Below are 18,143 nucleotides of genomic sequence, written 5' to 3' on the forward strand. Positions count from 1 at the left end.
AACTACATACTGGCTTTCTTTTACTATAAGCAGAATTAAAGAGAAACAAAATTCTCTAATATAAAAAAAGGCAATGTTGGCAGAAAACCTGAAAAGAAGAAAAAGAGGGATGAAATGAAATACGAGTAAAGCGTTTTTCAAAACGCGACGTTCCAAATGGTTGGAAACGCTGATGAAGGGCAATGCATTAATTTAAATGGGGCAAAGAATGAAAAATGCACCAGTAAAAAAAAAAAACCAAAAAAAAAAAAAAAACCCCAAAGCTGATCCTTTCGATCGTTATGGAAATGCAGAGCGCAAGAGAGCAGCTTCCCCAAAAACACACCGATATAAACATAAGTCAATGGATTTTAGTGGTTTCTTTACTTGTAAGAAATGGAAGTACAAGCATGAGGAAACTCCAAGGTTTTTACCGTATGGTGCGATGGAGCGTCCTGCGTAGCGCACTTGGTTAAACGCGCAGAAGTGAATTAGGGAACGAATGTTAAGCTGTGGTTTTGTTACTCATGTGTTACACCTGATGTACTGTACTGAGAGTACAAGGCCGGCAGTATTTGCGATGAGATCACGACAGTCTGGAGATCACCACAGGAGCGCCGAATCGTATCCACCGAGGGGAATCCAAACAAGAAAGAAACTACTGCACCATCATGCCTTCACAATCCTTTCATCCTTTGTGGGGTTGAAAGTGAAGATCAACACACTGGTCTTTGGTTCAAGACTCTAAAATTCCAGCTTCAGTCAAGACAGGGCTGAAGCAGCTGTGAGAGCTATTTTCCTCCACAGAGTAATTACTATGTCTGTTTTTTTTTAAAGTCTGTGTTGCTTCATGACCTCCGGGCTCCAGGTCTTTATCTCTGAGCTGCCTTCACAGTGTCTCCTGTTGTACGGAGTGATATTGTGTGGTAGCATGTCAGTGGTGCAGAAGGGAGCGTTGGAGCATTGGGGGGGGGGGGGGGTTAAAAGTAATTCCAAATTGCCTCAAAGTCTGATTGAGTATGAGGGATGCACCGTGAAGGACTGCTATCCTATGTATGGCGTATTCTGGTGTTCCTGGGATAGGCTATGGCTCCATCGCAACCTTAACCAGGATAAAAATGTCCATAAAATGAACAAACATTTCTGTGGATTTGCTTCAGTGTGGACAACGTTTATAAAAAATGACTTCTCCATATACAAAAATAATTAACCAGAGGTTTCACGGTCTTAACTTTTAACCTGAACGAAGGTTTGGGAATGTGATCGGGAATGGGATGGGAACTTGCTGAGAGATTACCACTGAGGGACTCTTCCACAGTAACACAAAGAAAATGAATCCATACACAATTTGTCAACAATAAACCCTCAAAACAAACACATCGCTCCTTTGGGACTCCTATAATAGCAAAGCAAAGAATAAGAGAAATCCCAAGCCTGAGACAATGATCAACAGTGGATCATCTTCAGGGAACAGTCAATAAACTGCACCATGACGGTGGTTAAGCTTCCCAACGCTATGTTTGGGTTGGACTGAAACCAAAACCACACACTTCCACATTTGCAAAATAATAAAAATGGGGGGTGGGGGGAGGGCAAAACTTTTGAAATCTGAAGAGCAGATGGGAAATAAAGAATGTAAGTATATCAGAATAGAATCAGGCTTTTTTTTAAAAAAAAAAAAAAAAGAAAGAAAGAAAGAAAGAAAGAAAGAAAAGAATCATATCATACCTTGAACCACTTAAAGTCGGCGTGGTTGGAGTCATGCATAGGCTCATGAAAGAGCTTCAAACAGGCAGCAAGCAGTGGAGAAGCAACAAAGAAAGAGAAGAGAGTAATTACAGAAGAAGCCAAAAAATCAAAGCTGTCTCAGCAGAAGAAACAGAAGCAGACGAATAGAACGAACCAGAACGGTCCTCAGAAACAAATCACGCAAACGAAAATTGGAAGCAGAGAAAGAAGGGGGCGGGGGGTAAAATAGAAATGGGAAAAGATGGTCGTATTGTGGTAAACAAGGAGTTGCTGGGACAACACAGGGGGGCTTCAGGGCCAAAATGGCGTGTGGGGTGTGAAGAGAGAGAATAAACAGATATCCATATGCAGCGGCAAGGCAGGAAGGATGACAACGAGGAAGAACAGGAATAAGGGTGGCTACGAGACATCTGCTCATCCTGATCAACACTGGAGGAGGCGCTGAGGCTTTCTTTGGTCTGGTGCCTCAAGAGAGAAGGTTATGAAGTATGTCATTTGAGTGCTGAATCATGTCTGGAGACTAAACGTGTATTTTCATGTGGTCTTGGGCAAACGCTTTCACTGGCCCCGCTCGAGCAGCTGGTCGCATTTGGGCAAGCCGGCTGTAAATCCTGCCCCTGGGTTAAGTGATTGGTGTCACAGCACAGCGAGAGGCTTGTGTCAGAGGAAAACGCTCCTTTCTCCCAGAGAGACCACATTTTGCCCTTAATTACACACACCCATTACACTGGCTGGCTCGATGAGGTTTGGCGCGGTGCAAAAAAACTCATGAGCGCATCAGCTAAAATAAGACAGGCCTGACCCTTCAGTGCCAGCGTAATGATTTCATTTGACAGGCCTCTCAGCTAATGCATGGGTCAAAATGGGCAAGGAGGACAAAAACGAGACAACGCAAGAGCGACAAAACGTGAAAAAGAAAAGTGAGATGGAAAGGAAGAGGGCTGTCGGGCTAACAAAGAACAGCAACACTCCCTTCCATGCATTTAGAACTAAAAGACTGACAGAAATTTGTACAGAGCCTGAATCCAACATGTGCGCTACAAAATCTGAACAACAAGAGAGCAGCAATTAGAGGAAATTGAAACCAGAGTTAAGGAGAAATATACATGTGCGTGTGTGTGTGTGTGTGTGTGTGTGTGTGTGTGTGTGTGTGTGTGTAAGGATGGGGTGCGTGATGTTAAGGCAGGGCAGTGTGCAAGCCTGTGCTTTAAATATTACACAGTGTTTCTTTTCAGAAAAGTGTTTTCCATACTTTATTCAAACAGAGCAAATAAGTCAAGTCAAAGTAAATAAAGTCTGTGTGCATGCATTTATACGTAATATAAAAATCAGTCCAAAGCAGCTCTAATCATCTCTAAAATGCTCTCCATGTTTATACAGCAGGTGTCAGAGCTCTTAGCTCTAGCTCTACGGACTTGTTTCTTACTGTGGTAAGGTAAGGTATGGTACGGTGTGGGGAGATTCTCTGGAGGCTGTGAAATGACGGCTAACGATAGTTATGATCAGTGAGATGCTAACGATTAGCAATTCGGTGCCGGTGCCGTCAGTTATGGCGAACTCTGGACCGTGAGATATAGAACGTTTGCCCTTCTGTAACGAGGCCCGACGACCCACATAAAGACAACGGGTGCCAATACTTACTCAGAAGTTGCTCATGGGTTAGTGTTTACACAATTGCACTTTCTGGCTATACAGTATATAGAAATTATTTAATAATCATCCGGTGTCACCCAGGTGAGGACCTTTTGAGTCCGGTTCCTCCCGAGGTTTCTTCATGTCGTCTCAGGGGGTTTTTCCTCGCCACCGTCACCTCAGGCTTGCTCATTAGGGATACATTTATAAATTTCATATTTATATTCGGAATTGATATCGTTTTGTAAAGCTGCTTCGTGACGATGCATATTGTTGAAAGTGCAATACAAGTGAAATGTAATATAAAATACACCAGCACCACCACCACAAGTAGTTTCTGCTCAACCCAAACGGCGCTACTGTATACTCTGCATGTGGTACCTATCGTTGTGGGGAAAATGAATCGAGTCTTCTAAATGTTCCTTCTATGTAGCAGTATTTCCTGTTAGACAGACTTCCAAGTAGAACCCCTTTAGGAAATTAGGAATTGCTACAAAGAACATTTCAAGAAGTGGTATATGGAATTAAGCAATCGATCCATGGATTAGAAGGAACTCCTTTTTTTTTGTGGGTGTGTGTGTGTGAAAGCAAATCTCAGATTTTAAGCCCCACCCATAAACAAGCCCAGAATAAGTTCTTTGTCTGTCCTGAAGTATTCAGGCCAAGTGTGAAAACACTCGAAAAAGCTAACGGAGGAGAGATCGTAAAAGAAAACCTTTGGCCGACAGTCACTACGTCACTGAAGATCACTGTCGCGTATACTCTGGGAGAAAAGTAATTCTAGCCAGAGACATTATCGGGCACCGGGATTTAGTTCCAGTACGGGTCACTTAGCAATGGAAGCGCTAATGAGTGTGTAGATGGGTGATGAAGGGGTTTAGGAACAGTGGTGCAGAGTTTGGCACATATCCCAACATCCTGTCTTGACTTCCAGAGGAGTAAACCAGGCTTAGCAACAGCACTGGCTTCCTTCGAAGCCCTGCACTAATTAACCCCAAAGGGATGTGAACAGTGGACCACTGCAGCCAAAGTCAGGAGGAAAAGGAACTCGAGCATGACGTGTTCATGACCCTTAAGACTGTCAGTCTGCAACAGTTGGGTGATCCGTATTAATGCTGACTCACACGCCGTCCGGCAGAAGGAAGAGACGTTCGGTGAGAGCGGTTTCTTTTCGATGCCATCTCCATGCCAAACACAAGGATGTTGTGATTTAAACTCTTTCAATGCCATGAAAACACCAAGTGACCCGTATTGGATACAAATGAGACGTGTCTTTAATGTGTGTGTGGGGGGGGGGGGGGGGAGCGTGGAGGCGTGGGGGCGAAGGAACAAGTTTCTTATTTCGCCATACCTGCTATACAGGAGTGATTTATTTTTCCAAATGAAGACTGACTGGAGACACAAACACAGGCAGGCGCATGCCACATGAATGCTGTTAAATGGCCTGGTGTTGGCAGGGTGATGTGAGGTTGGTATGATTCATAGAGCTGCTGTAGTGAAGTGATGTGCCGTGCCGTGCTGTGACAGGGCAGCCATTGTGCTACCAGTTCGGGAGACGCTAGTCTTCCAAAGAAGTGCATTAAACTCTCCACAAAACAGCGCTTGGAAGTGCCTCTTCATCTCGTGCTAAAAACGGCCTTTTCTAAAGCACGGAGCGTTAACTTTTCCTTCAGCGTCAAAGACCTGAGGAAACTATGATGCAATGAGCATGCTCCTCAATATAGCAGCGACACACTTAGCACCAAGTCAGCTTATTTAAGCGTTAAGACAGGAGAGAATACGTCTAGATAGACAGCAAAAAAGTGACTCACGTCCAAAGAAAACCGTGCACAGGATTTGGAGATGATTTAGTAGCATATGTTGACTTGGCCCAACGTTGTTTATTTGAGTATAAGACATAGTAAAATGCGGCATCTCTGTATACATGTATAAAATCCTTATCGAGCTCAACCTGACGAGAAAAATTTCCAACGTGCCGACCATTCCTTTGTTTTTGGTGGCCTGAAACACTGATTAACACGGCTAAATAAATAAATAAATTTAAAAGAAAAAAGTGGTAGGAGATGTAATTTAGCATAAAAGCATGGAGGCTACGCTCCTGAGTGACGCGAGAGAAAAGCATTCGCACGCTAGTGTCAGAAGATCGTTATAAACGTAATAATAATCCCAACGATGACACAGCCACACAAGGCTGGAAGTCCAAGAGAGCAAGATTTAACCCTGCTCTCTGTGCAAGGACTGCAAACCCTCTTCCCGTGTCAATCAAAAGCGTCAGTCAGCTCATGTATGTTGAAGAAGGCAGGCAGCACTTTCCTCGGTGTGTGTACCGCTGCCCTGTAACGCAGCGAAAGACGCAGTGGCTTGCTTCCTGCGTCTCGGAGGAAGCATGCGGCTGGCTGTCATGTGATAAGGGGAGCTAGTGCGTGGAGAATGGCGAATGTTCAGATTGAGAGAAAATGGGGTAAAAAGCCAAAAACGATGAAATGAAAATATAAATAAAAAAAGCGTATTTATTTATAAAAGCGTTAAGTGTATTTATACGTACTAAGAATATACTAAGAGTATAGCGTCTCTAAAGTAACACGTGTGCATCTGATAAGAAGACAGCAAGTGTTTGGCCAAAACCACACGACAGAACCAATAAAGATCATTCGTCTGTGCCATGCTCTGTTTATACATAGAGCCATTTTTAATCTAGATTTGTGAAACTCAGCAGGAAGTAGGTTTTGTTTGGTGACCGCTGTATCAGCAGTCTTCTGAACCTACTGCTCCACTAGGTAGCTGCCGAGTAAACACCTAAAACGGCCGAGTCTTCCAACCCCACAGAACACAGATCCGTGTTAACGGAGGCACTCTGACCTGTTTCTCTGCATGCGTGCGTGCAGCCTCTTCTTGCGCCAGCACCATCTCTCTCTCTGCAGTGATCTGAACACTCTCACGTAGTGCCTCTTCCAGTTCCTCGATTCGCTCGTCCTTCAGCTTCAGAGAGTCCTGTTGAACATGGAAATTTGATGAGCATTAAAATACAGACGCAATAACCAGGACAAACTTTATATTAAAAATAAATAAATAAATAAATAAATAAAACACGGACGTCCCGCATCATTTTGTACTATGAGGTGACAAGAAATGAGAAGGAGGTCGCGCAGTAAGAGCAGGTTGTTGGGGTCACCATCACGACGGGTGTGTCAGGGGCAGGTACAGAAGATTCGGTGGCTAAGGTCAAGTGAAGCTGGCTGTCTAAGTTCAGTGAGTCACTCACACACAAATGACTCAACCAAGAACCATGCTACACATCAGAAAAGCCACAGCACTTTCCTCTCTGCACTTTGGTTACTCATAAACAGGAACAGGCAATGAGTCAAGCTTCAGCCATTATGTCCGTGTTCTGACTTGGGTGGACAGCCCTGACGGATATTTGTTCACACCTGGTATTTCACGTGTCTGCTATTCTTCAGAGTTGCAAAATCTACCAAAATCAACCCGATGTCTCTTGGAAAGTAGACCCAAAACTAGCTAGAGAAAAACGCAAGTGGCATTTCATAGGAGAGCGAAAGAAAATCACGGAGAGCTCGGATCCATCAATCAGCGCGTCTCATGTGCTTTCAACAATCACGTAAGTGAAAAGAGGATTGCATATAAATGTGATTACTGCACGGAGACAGGACGGGGTTCACAGAAACGGAAAACGGTTTAAATGCTGCCAGAGAGAGTCTCAAAAAATGATTAAACATCCACAAAAGTAGATGTTTATATACTTGTATCTAACAACACACCACCGGTCAAAAGTTTGTGGACGCCCGACTGAGCTGTTTCTCATGATCTTATAACGCTTTTGATCTGAAGGTGTGATGATTAAACGTGTGAAATCGGTGTCGTAGATAAAAACATAAACGCGCCGACGTATTCGTTTCGTCCATTATAAAACGAACATTTTATTTACAGAAAAATCTTTCTTTTTTTAAATTAAATGGATGACTAAGTCAGCCAATATGTGTCCGGCGTAGGTGGGAACTCCTTTAATACTATGATGAAACATTTCTATCCTGATGGGCATGTTCTCTTCCAGGATGACTCCGCCCACATCCACAGGGCACCTGGGCTCACTGAACGGTTTAATGTGGATGAAAACGATGCCATGTGATATGCGATGGCCCCAGTTGAACGCCCCGATGGAAGACTTTGGAATGCCGTGTTAGACGGCGCTCTCCACCACCATCATCATCAAAACACCAAGTGAGGGAAAAAAGTCTTGGAGAATCAATGCCAAGGGGCAGTGACGACGCTCTGGCGGCTCGTAGTTTCGTAACACCTTACTAACACGCATCACGTTGGTCATCCATCTCTAGCCGCAAGCTGAAGTGATAAGTATCGTCTCCATGAGTAGAGTTTCGTCTTCCTTCTGCACAAACAGACTTAAGCAGGCAGAGTGCTCATCTTCTGGAATGCCTGCATCTGCCCTGAATAAAATCTTTTTGAAACTAAATGCAGCAGTTACTGGAAGTTGAAGCCTTTAGGGTGTAAGGATGAAGGGTGAGCCCAAACAGCGCAGTGTGGAGAAACAGGAAAGAAGAAAAAAAAAAAACCCCCAATAAAAGTCTATCTTTGACCATATATGTTGTTCTCTCCTGAGCGCCAAGCATCAGCTCCACATTCTTAAGACACAGCACAATCACTTTGGCTGGATTTAAAGTGACGCTAATCCTTTTTGTACGGTCAATATCTCATTACGCTAATGCTTCTGATGCCAAAACTGCACAACTGATAGAAAGAGACACCTCGGGGAAGACCAAATTAAAGCCACATGGAAGAGTGCTGGGACTGGATGAGCTGTAGAGAGGCTCGGGGAGAAATCGAACCCTGAAAGCTACAGGATAAATTTGGAGATGAGCAGAAAAACACAGTACGGATGACTTGTGACAGAGTGCTCATCTTTACCTGACTGTTCAAGGAGTAATAAATTAGAGCTTGTCAGGACCAGCTAGCATGATCCCAACCACTACGATGGAACTGTGCCGAGTAACAGAATATACTCACAAACCGTAAGCTGCAGAATTACTTCATTTGTATGTGTTTAATTTCTTTGCACAGTACTTTTAACAACAGACTGTCACAATGCAGCTTCGCCAAAATCCGGATGTAGATTTAGGTCTCCAGTGACTACGACTATGGCCTTGGGACTGCAATTACCACATGCAGTTTTACACTCAGGTCTCCTTTAGTGAACAGTGGACTAGTTCACCAAACAGACTTCATATAAAAACCATAATGAACTTTCTTTTACTCTCACACTATCCGTCGTTACCCAGATGAGCACGGGTTTCCTTCTGAGTCCGGTTCCTCTCAAGGTTTCTTCCTCGTATCATCTTAGAGGAGTTTTTCCTCACCACCGTCACCACCGGCTCGCCCAACAGGGATAAACTCACACACTTAAAATCTCTATCCTGTGTTTATATATTTCTGTAAAGCTGCTTTGAGACAATCTCCATTGTTAAACGCGCTACACGAATAAAACTGAATGGAACTGAATTGAATGACCAAGCCTTGATTATAGATTATTAATCACGGTACACAATGCGGGAGAGTAAAAACAAACACTAAGAGTTCTGGTATGAACACAGGACAGTCTGTATGACTACAGCAGCAGCTCTTGGGTACAAATCTACAGTACCCAGGTGAGATTATCAACTGAGGCAAGGGTGAGGGTTGGGTATAAATTGTTTTTGGGAACTCTTTTCGGGATGTCCACACGAGAACATCCAGAGGAAGCAGAGAGGAAGCAGCAAGTGCAGAACATTTGAATAATGCATAATACTTATTCTGTTCATCTTACAAGTTGTCAATAATTCTGGAGTTGCCCGTGTTGTTAGAGCAAATCAAACTCGTACCACAAAATAACACTGACTGAATCAGAATAATTTTAAAAAATCATATTAAAAAGAGCTTAATACACTGCGTTAGCTCGAGGACGGTGCCGCAAGACCGCAAAAACACGATTTTTGTTTAGCGCATGTTCCCTAGAGAAAACAGAGCGTCTCGCAACACAGATGCGGTATAAAACAGCCAGATTTCTCCGCGGGGGGCGAGAAAACGCTTTTCTAGTGGTCTTGGCACAAGCGGGAGAAGAGTCGCTAATGTTTACAGAGGAAACGGAAAAGAGCAGCGGGAGTCTGTCTCTCCTGGCTAGAAAACACATAAGCGTGGCCAACAGCGCAGCAACATCAAGTGTAACTACCCCACAAACAGGCCCAATAAAAAGTGCTTGCAAGTCTATTAAGAACAGGAGTCCGGGGCAGGAGAAGTTTCCCACCCAGCCATCTAGAGCTCGGAGTTCCTCTCGAGACCAACGCGTATGTGTGCGTCGGTCATTTGAATTAGCCACGTCTGCTTAATCCCTTTCATATGTGCAGAAATGTGCGAGTAATTAATCAGGGCTAACTATGTGCACACTAGCAAGTTACCGCTGTTGTCCGTGGCCATGCGATATCCAGTTCTGATGAGAAAAGGTAGCCCAAAACGTATAGCCTAAAGCCCACCCTACAACTTGTACAAAACGTATTCAGGTTTGATTTCTGTGCTAGGTGTCGTATTAGCTTCGTTGGCATATTAGCAAAGCAAGCTAACGCAAGTCCTATACACATTTAATGAGAGGTTATAGAGGAAATAATTAAATTAAACCCTGGTTAAATATATTTTTTTTTCCCTTCCAATTTTGCATGTCAAGTAGTAAATGGAAACTAATTGTAATATCAGGAGGTTAAGTTGTGCGTGGGGAATTAAAGAGATGTCGGACCACGCGTGCCATAGGATTGATCCGAGGAATCATTAGAGCCAGTCGTTAGGAAAGGGGGAAATTTGTCGCTTAGGATTGGCATGAAATTAGGTAAAAATGTTTTTTTTTTTTTTTTTTAAATTCACTCTACTGGTAAAGATGAACCATCTTTGAGGCTTCTGGTCGTTCTTCTTAGTAAAATGACCTGCAGCCTGCATTTTTTTTTTTGTACCTGTGGGTACAGTGGAAGCCCAGGACTCTGCAAGTTTCTACAGTTACAATGGGTTTTTCCCACATCTACATGATATACATGATAAAATCCCACAGCATTATGACGTTAATCTTGACTGAGGTTCTTTTAGGGCATGTGAGAGCTCCGTACAGTGTTCGCATTATTTTACTTGCTAACTACATTTTGCAAATTTTGTATTATTATTTTTTTAAGCTGGCCTTGTCTTTCTTTCCATTTCACTCTATCTTCCTCCATCTTTTCCTGCCACTCTGACTGGCATTCATATAGGCATAGACCTGTAACTGGAGTTCTCAGAATAAAAACAAACAAACAAAAAAAAAAAAAAACCACACTGAAATATAAGAAGAGATACATTTCCACTTTATCACCACCATCAGTCCATCTTGGCCTGGCAAGTAAGACCTTTTCCTCATTTTACTGTACTCGCCTATGTTCTCGGTTCAGCTCACGAAGAGGCCAAGCTCCAAATTTACTCCCCAGCAGGAGTGCTGCTCTCCAGGGCAATAGAAGGGAAAAAAAGACCGTGAGGCATCAAGCAGAAAGTCATTACCATCAAAGCTTCTCTGGAGTCAAACTTTGCCCTTAGTGCACAGGCAACTGTAGTGCTTTCCAAGGCCCCTGTTTAGGTACATGGGGTTAAGATGAAAAAGATAAGAGAGACAGAAAGTCTAAAACAGCCTGAAGCAAAAGGATAAGAGAAAAAGCATGAGAAGAAACCAAAAGGAATGAGATGTGGTGTTAAAAACGCAAGTGTAAACAAAGAGCTCTGGTTCTGATGACCTGCTTATGGAAAGGAAAAAAAAAAGAAAGTGGGGGAAAAAAAAAGCAAAAAAAAAAAAAGCAGATGATCGGATTCAGATGGAGTAGCGCTCAGGGCAGGCACATACCTGTAGCTGTGGACAAGACCAGAAACACAGCTGAACTGTATACAAGAGCCTGTGATGATGAAAAACTACAATGTGCTATCACACAAAGCACAGTGATCAACCTGAAAGAGGAATACTGCATAGTCCAGGACTACTTGCACTAATGAACTGCTATACCAGGTTTATTCGTGGAATATCCAGGTTAATAACTAGGAAATTGTGTTGGACCAACAGGCAGGAAGACCGGCTTACATTCGCAAAACCTAAACCAGCTGATAAAGCAAAGATTCTTGCCCATGCTCCAAATACGTTGAGACTCTGAGAAGAACGGTCCACGGCCCAGCCCGTGATTCGTGCTTGAAGAGTTCTTTTATGCCGACTCTTTGGAGTGTCAGTCATAAGCCTTGTGTTTGCTTCCTACGCTCGCGAGCTGATGAGATGGAGAATCAAGCCTTTTATATAAGAAGTGCTCGTCATCTGTTGTTTCATACTCAGCTGTCTGCCTTCCTCACCTACCTGCACTTCCTTCTCATCTTAGACACAATGCCGTCTCCATGTCATTCTTCTGTGAGCGCTGACCTTGCCTCTCGCCAGCACGTCCGTGCCGATGATTGTGCCTGCAGCTATGTCTCAACGTCCGTTCATCCAAGGTTACTCTGGCACCGCATTTTCAATATGCTCTTCCCAAGTTAAAACGAGAGACGGGATATCTGACAAGCCTGCACAACTGTACAGAACTTTTGCTAATGCTTGAGGTGGGCAGTTATTCAGATTTAAAAGGTGCTTAAGTGATCTTAAAAGCCCATAGAGGTCTCACATGCTTTCAATAGTACGTTGCTACAAGCTTGAATCGAACATGAAGTCTAACGTGGCCTTCCTCTCTCCTGTCAGAGTGACAACAGCCAATCACAGGCTTCTGTGGACTGGAGACTGGAAGCTGTCGTGATAGAGGGGCAGAACTACCTAGTGGGTGGGAATGGCACCAAAAAAATGGGGGCAAAATGGAGGAAAATCACAGCAAAAACACCACAAAATAAACCTGGAGCCTTGGTGTGATTGTGTAATTCAAAACACTGTATAGATTGAAGATGCATTTGCTTTTGGTCAGAAGCCTGAATAGTATTAATGCCCCTTGCTAGCTTTTGATCATTACCAGCAGTGTTTTTCTGTTGCTGTTGTTTTGGTTTAGGTATTTATTTACAACCCCATTTCTGAAAAAAAAAAAAGTTGGGACGCTGTGTAAAATGTAAATAAAAACAGAATGCAACGGTTTGCAAATCTCATAAACCCGTATGTTATTCACAGCAGAACGTAGAAAACATACCGAATGTTGAAACTGAGGAAACGCATCATTTTAAGGGGGGAAAAAAATAAGGTAGATTTGAACTCGATGGCCGCAACACGTCTCAAAAAAGTTGGGACGGGGGCAACAAAAGGCTGGAAAAGTCAGTGTTAGTAAAAAGAAACAGCTGGAGGAACATTTTGCAACTAATTAGGTTAATTGGGAACAGGTCAGTAAGATGATTGGGTATAAAAAGAGTATCTTAGAGAGGCGGAGTCTCTCAGAAGTAAAGATGGGATGGAATCTGGATGGAAGAATGTGTTACTCTAAAACCTGTATATACCTTTCAGCATTGGTGGTGGCTTTCCAGATGTGCAAGCTGCTCATTCTGTAGGCACTAATTCACCCCCGTACCATCAGAGACGCAGGCTTCTGAAGTGATAAAAAGCCGGATTGTCCCTCTCCTCTTTAGTCCTCTTTAGTTTAGAGGACGTGGCGTCCATGGTTTCCAAAAAGAATTTCAGATTTGGATTCGTCTGACCACAGGACAGTTTTCCACTCTGTCGGTCCATTTTAAATGAGCTTTGTCCCAGAGAAGACGACGGCGTTTCTGGATCATGTTCACATACGGCTTCTTCTTTGCATGATAGAGCTTTAAGTAGCGTTTGTGGATGGCACGGTGAACTGTGTTCACAGACAGTGAGTTCTGGAGGTGTTTCTGAGCCCATGCAGTGATTTCCATTACAGAATCCTGCCTGTTTTTAATACAGTGCCGCCTGAGCGCCCGAACATCACGGGCATGCGATATTGATTTTCACCCTCATCCCTTGTGCACAGAGATTTATCCAGATTCTCAGAATCTTTTGATGATGATATGTACTGTAGATGAGATATTCATAGTCTTCGCAATTTTACGTAGAGGAACATCATTCCGAAATTGTTCCACAAATTGTGTACGCAGATTTTCGCAGATTGTTGAACCTCTGCCCATCTTTACTTCTGAGAGACTCCGCCTCGCTAAGATTCTCTTTTTATACCCAATCATCTTACTGACCTGTTCCCAATTAACCTCCAGCTGTTTCTTTTTTAACGACACTTACTTTTCCGTCCCAACATTTGTAACACGTGTTGCGGCCATGAAATTCAAAACGACCTTATTTTTTTCCTTAAAACGGAACATTACCTCGGTTTAAACATTCAATACGTGTTCCGTGTTCTATTGTGAATAACATACGGGTTTATGAGATTTGCAAATCGTTGCATTCTGTTTTTTATTTACATTTTACACAGCGTCCCCACTTTTTGGAACTGGGGTTGTAAAAGCTGTAAAGGTAAAGATGCGTTACGAACCAGGTTCATGTACATAAATGTGGTGTGCACACAGACCCCGCACAAACGGAAACCTCTCTATCGTAAACATGTACACACGGTATTCCCACCTCCCACAACACGACACCAGGTGATAATTGTTCTGAGCTAACTATAGATTTTTTTTTTTTTTTTTCCCTAAGAAGGCAAATGTTGGGCCATGGAGTAGAAAATAAAAAGGCAATTCGGGTGGAAAAAGATCCCAGAGAAAGTAGTACCCCTTGTTCCTCCCATTAAAGCTGCAGCACTCTCCCAGTGAGTCGTAAAAAGCTTTCGTTTGACTCTTTTATATCCACATCCTTAAACAGGCCCATAAAGCCACAACCCACCCCAAGCACTTCAGCTTCATTAACTCCAGTGTTTCTACCATTACCTATATGATTTTTTTTTTCTTTGCAGTGTGTGTGTATAAATATTACATTAAGTACTCGAATGTAATTTCACAGAAAAGGCACAGCCATACAACATCAGGAGGATTCGACCATTGCTCTCCAAGAGGCCATTTAGGTTTCTGTTTAGTCCTTTGTCATATCAAGATCTGATTAATGCAGCGTGCACCTCGCACGAGTCATTAGGTCCCTACAGCTAGACTATAGTAGGCCAATACAGAAGGTCTTCAATATCCTTAAATTCACTCCACTACTCCATAGACGTAAAATCATTAACGCGTGCCTACAAAGCCCAAAATGGACCTGATGGCAACGTTGAAATCCTGAACCGTACGTCAAATCTTTCAAATCCGCAAGTATGGCTTGAATTCCCCCACTTCCCTTCAAGACACAAGATAGATTAGCATCAGGACTCTTTGCTGTACTGTCTCCCTGGTGGTAGAATAAACTTGCCCTGACTATACAAACAGCCAAGCCCCTTGTGTTTTCAAACAAGGACTGAAACAAGTAGAACTCAACACTGGATGTCTCCACTGCCAACAAGTCTAGTTCTTCTAGCTACTAATTTGTATGCCTTAAATACCCTTAAAATGTACTTCAAACAGGAAGGAACCTATTGAAGAAAAACTATTTCAAACATCTGACCTCGACCCTGTTTGGACCAATTCCAAAATCTAATCGGCGTAAGCATTGTTAAAAGTGACCGCACTGGTGTTATTGAAAAGTAATTACTAGTCAATGTGACCTCACTATATCTCTCAATATACTGTCAAAATCTACTTATATTCTGTCGCTCCATCGGCATTCACTTTACTCTTCTTCTGCAGTGCTGCACCAGGGCCCTCTGGTGACAAAACTTGATGGAAACCATGTGGTTTGCCACTTCAGCCTACAGTGAGACTGCACAGTAAAACGCTCCGGTTTCACGCCACGCTCTAAAGCAGGTATTTACTATCCTTCGTTATTTTAACGGTCATCCCAACTCTTTATCTTTCCCAAAACGAACGTCTTGACGTCATTTAAAACTGTGGGAAAGAGAAGGACCGTTTGATGATTCACTCCATGCGTGTGTGTGTGCGTGAGTTTTGTGATGGAAAACGTCTCGTGTTCCGTAGATGAAGAAGATGGTGATTCAAGAGGGCCAGATCCATGTGTCAGAGAAAGACTTTGTGAAGCACTGCTCCTAAATTCCACTCTTCTTGATGGGTTTCTTCCTGGATTGTTCCTCGACATGCAAGTCCATGTGTTCAGCATGCTGACGTGATCTGGGCTAGATTAATCAGAGGACCGATTTGTCCAGAACGTCGCTTTGTTCGGGAAGAACAACCCGGGCGTCTACAAAACCCCCAGACTTCCTGAGAGGAACAGATATCGCGCCTCAGGGTCAGACATAGCGGCACTCTGCCTGACCGTTTTACCTCCTCTAAAGTTAACAACCCTAAACATGACCACCTCGCTTCAAGGCTTGACCCCTGTATCACCTCATCAAGACCCCTAATTAGAAAACCCTTTTTCTGAGCTCGGAGAGACAGGAAACAAGAGGGTTATTGCTCTGTGGCCCCCTAAGTGACGTCCTGAGGTGACCTCTTTCAGTCTGTCTTGTCCAAATGATCTGTCAGACCAATGCAGTGAACATGCCAGTCATCAGAAATAATTGGACCTCTTTTCAAAACACAACCCTCATTTAGACAAATACCGTGCAGAGGCTAGCTCCAACAGCCCTGTCTTATTCCAGTTCTCGCTTTGCCTCAGGACTTAAGTGTGGTGTCTCTAAGCGGGAGGTAGTGGCTGCTAGTCTTGGATGGAGAAGGCTTTCACTGGTTCAAGCATCTTCCTCCCCCTTAAAAAGGCCCACCGTGTGGGTGCATCAGTATGCACAGAGCGGGGTGTAGAAAGCCACAATGTGGCCTCTGTAGCAACATGATCTCATAAAGGAACCTGGAGACCTCACTCACATACGAGTTAGTCTGTGGCTGTATCATATACTTGCGCACACAAAAGGACATGCAAGGTGACGATACCTCAGGTGAGAGTCTAATAACATAGCAACCCCATTGCGGAGAATAAAGAAAATGAACTCGAATCAAAACAAAGAAGAGTTGACATGTGGACACTGGAAATATGAAAAGAGAGGCTGAGTGAAAGAGTGACCAAGAGGCCTGAAGGGGAGGGGGGATTGCACTAAAGCAGAGCAAGTTAAAGGGCACGTTGGTGTTTTTTTTTCTGGAGGTCTTTTAGAATGAATTAAAAACAGGCTGTCCATAAAAGATTGGGCTTTCTGTATAGCTGGTGTCTGATATTTAATGTTAAAAAAAAATATATACCCCGGATCTGTGAGGTTCAATCAAATCAAAACCATTTGCTGGGGCTAGATGAGGATGTGCTGAAAGGGAAATAACAAACAAAAAGTGCAAAGTGAATAAACGTGTTCGGAAAAACCTGAATGCGAGATACTTTTTTTTTTTTTTACCCAACAAGACTCGGAGCTAAAAAAAATAAATAATAATAATAAAAAGTGTGCTTTCAGAGAAAACATATGGTCGTACGGTAATAAACAGTAATATAGCGAACTTTTATTTGACAAAATGATTCCAACTTAACAAAACTTTATATTTTATATTTCAATAACATTTGTCATCACCACCCAAAACAGCACACGGTTGTTCTAAATCGGAGTAAAATCACTCCTAAATCATCAGCCAGCAGCTTCTGGGTGGCCTGACGGTCGACGAGTTCACCACAAGATCGAATCAAAGTTAAAATCCGGGTGATGCCATAACCTTCCGTGGCCACAAGTCAGAGAAAGCATAGCATTACGCTATCCTCTGTCGATTAGAGTGACACTGACCAATCGTGGGTGTGTGTGAGGTCATGTGTATGGAAGTGGCTGTCCTCCAAGCCTCAAATGATTAGATGGCTTCACGTGTCTCAGAAGAAGCACGTGCTAGCCTCCATCGTTCTTGGTTTGTAGTCATGTGAAAAGGAGAGAACTAGCGAGTGGGTCATGACCAAATTTGGAGAGAATGGTGGTTTAAAAATAAAAAAAAACCATATTAATAATCCAAAAATTTTTAAGAAAACAAAACTTAGTGAATGGAAAAGCATTCAATTCAATGTGTCATATGTACTGACTCACTCGGCCTTCGTTTGACTCATGAGCGCTAGCATTACCTTGATCTGCTGAGAGCTTTCGTTGATGTTATCCTCCCGCTTGCGAGCCTCCTCCATCAGCTGTGCATTCCGGTTCTTCTCCACTTGCTCCTTGTGTTTCAGAGTGGCTACCTTCTTGCTCTGGTCCTTCATCTGCCTGAAAGGAGCGCAAGCAAAATGCACAAACTTGGTCAGAGAACACTTACAGAACATGAACGGAGGAAACGTACACTATACACACACTCGCAAATCGATGCTTGTACGAGAAACAATTTGATCTCAGAGTTGCGGAGAAAATAAACGGCAACATTTTTTGTCTTAGCTGTGGAATTTTTTCATTACTCCCCGTCTCCAGGTGCTGAAGGATGACCCCCCCCAAAAAAAAAAAAAAAAAAAAAAAAAAAAAAAAAAAAAAAAAAAAGGGGGATGACTCAGAAAAACATCCAAAAGCAAAAGTAAACGTATTTGCAGATGGTGGGACGGTTTCGTTTACGGCAAACAGGAAACAGATTCCGTAGCCGCTAAGCTCCGTCGAGAAGCACGTCGTAGGCCTGTTACGAGCGTCTTAATGTTTACATGACCGTGTCGTCTGAATTCTGTTCTCACAGCATCGGGGCCAGATGAGTTACTAATCACAGACACGATCGAGGAAACCTGATCTCTTATCTCCCGCCATACACCGAGCAGATGGAGATGTAACTAA

At 43.1% G+C, this 18,143-nt stretch overlaps 1 protein-coding gene across 4 annotated transcripts in view; it reads right to left on the minus strand.

Moving 5' to 3' along the window:
• The window catches only part of erc1b (ELKS/RAB6-interacting/CAST family member 1b), a 223,155-nt gene that overhangs the window by 108,797 nt on the left and 96,215 nt on the right, over positions 1-18,143 (minus strand). For all 4 annotated transcript variants that reach the window (XM_053650163.1, XM_053650168.1, XM_053650165.1 and 1 more), the window contains 2 exons: positions 17,462-17,597; positions 6,220-6,351 (listed from right to left, as the gene is read on the minus strand). In XM_053650163.1, coding sequence (XP_053506138.1) covers positions 6,220-6,351; positions 17,462-17,597 — 268 coding nt within the window. The remainder of the gene's footprint in view (positions 1-6,219; positions 6,352-17,461; positions 17,598-18,143) is intronic.

The sequence above is a fragment of the Ictalurus furcatus genome, chromosome 19 (genome assembly GCF_023375685.1).
Source record: "Ictalurus furcatus strain D&B chromosome 19, Billie_1.0, whole genome shotgun sequence".
NCBI classification, from domain to species: domain Eukaryota; kingdom Metazoa; phylum Chordata; class Actinopteri; order Siluriformes; family Ictaluridae; genus Ictalurus; species Ictalurus furcatus.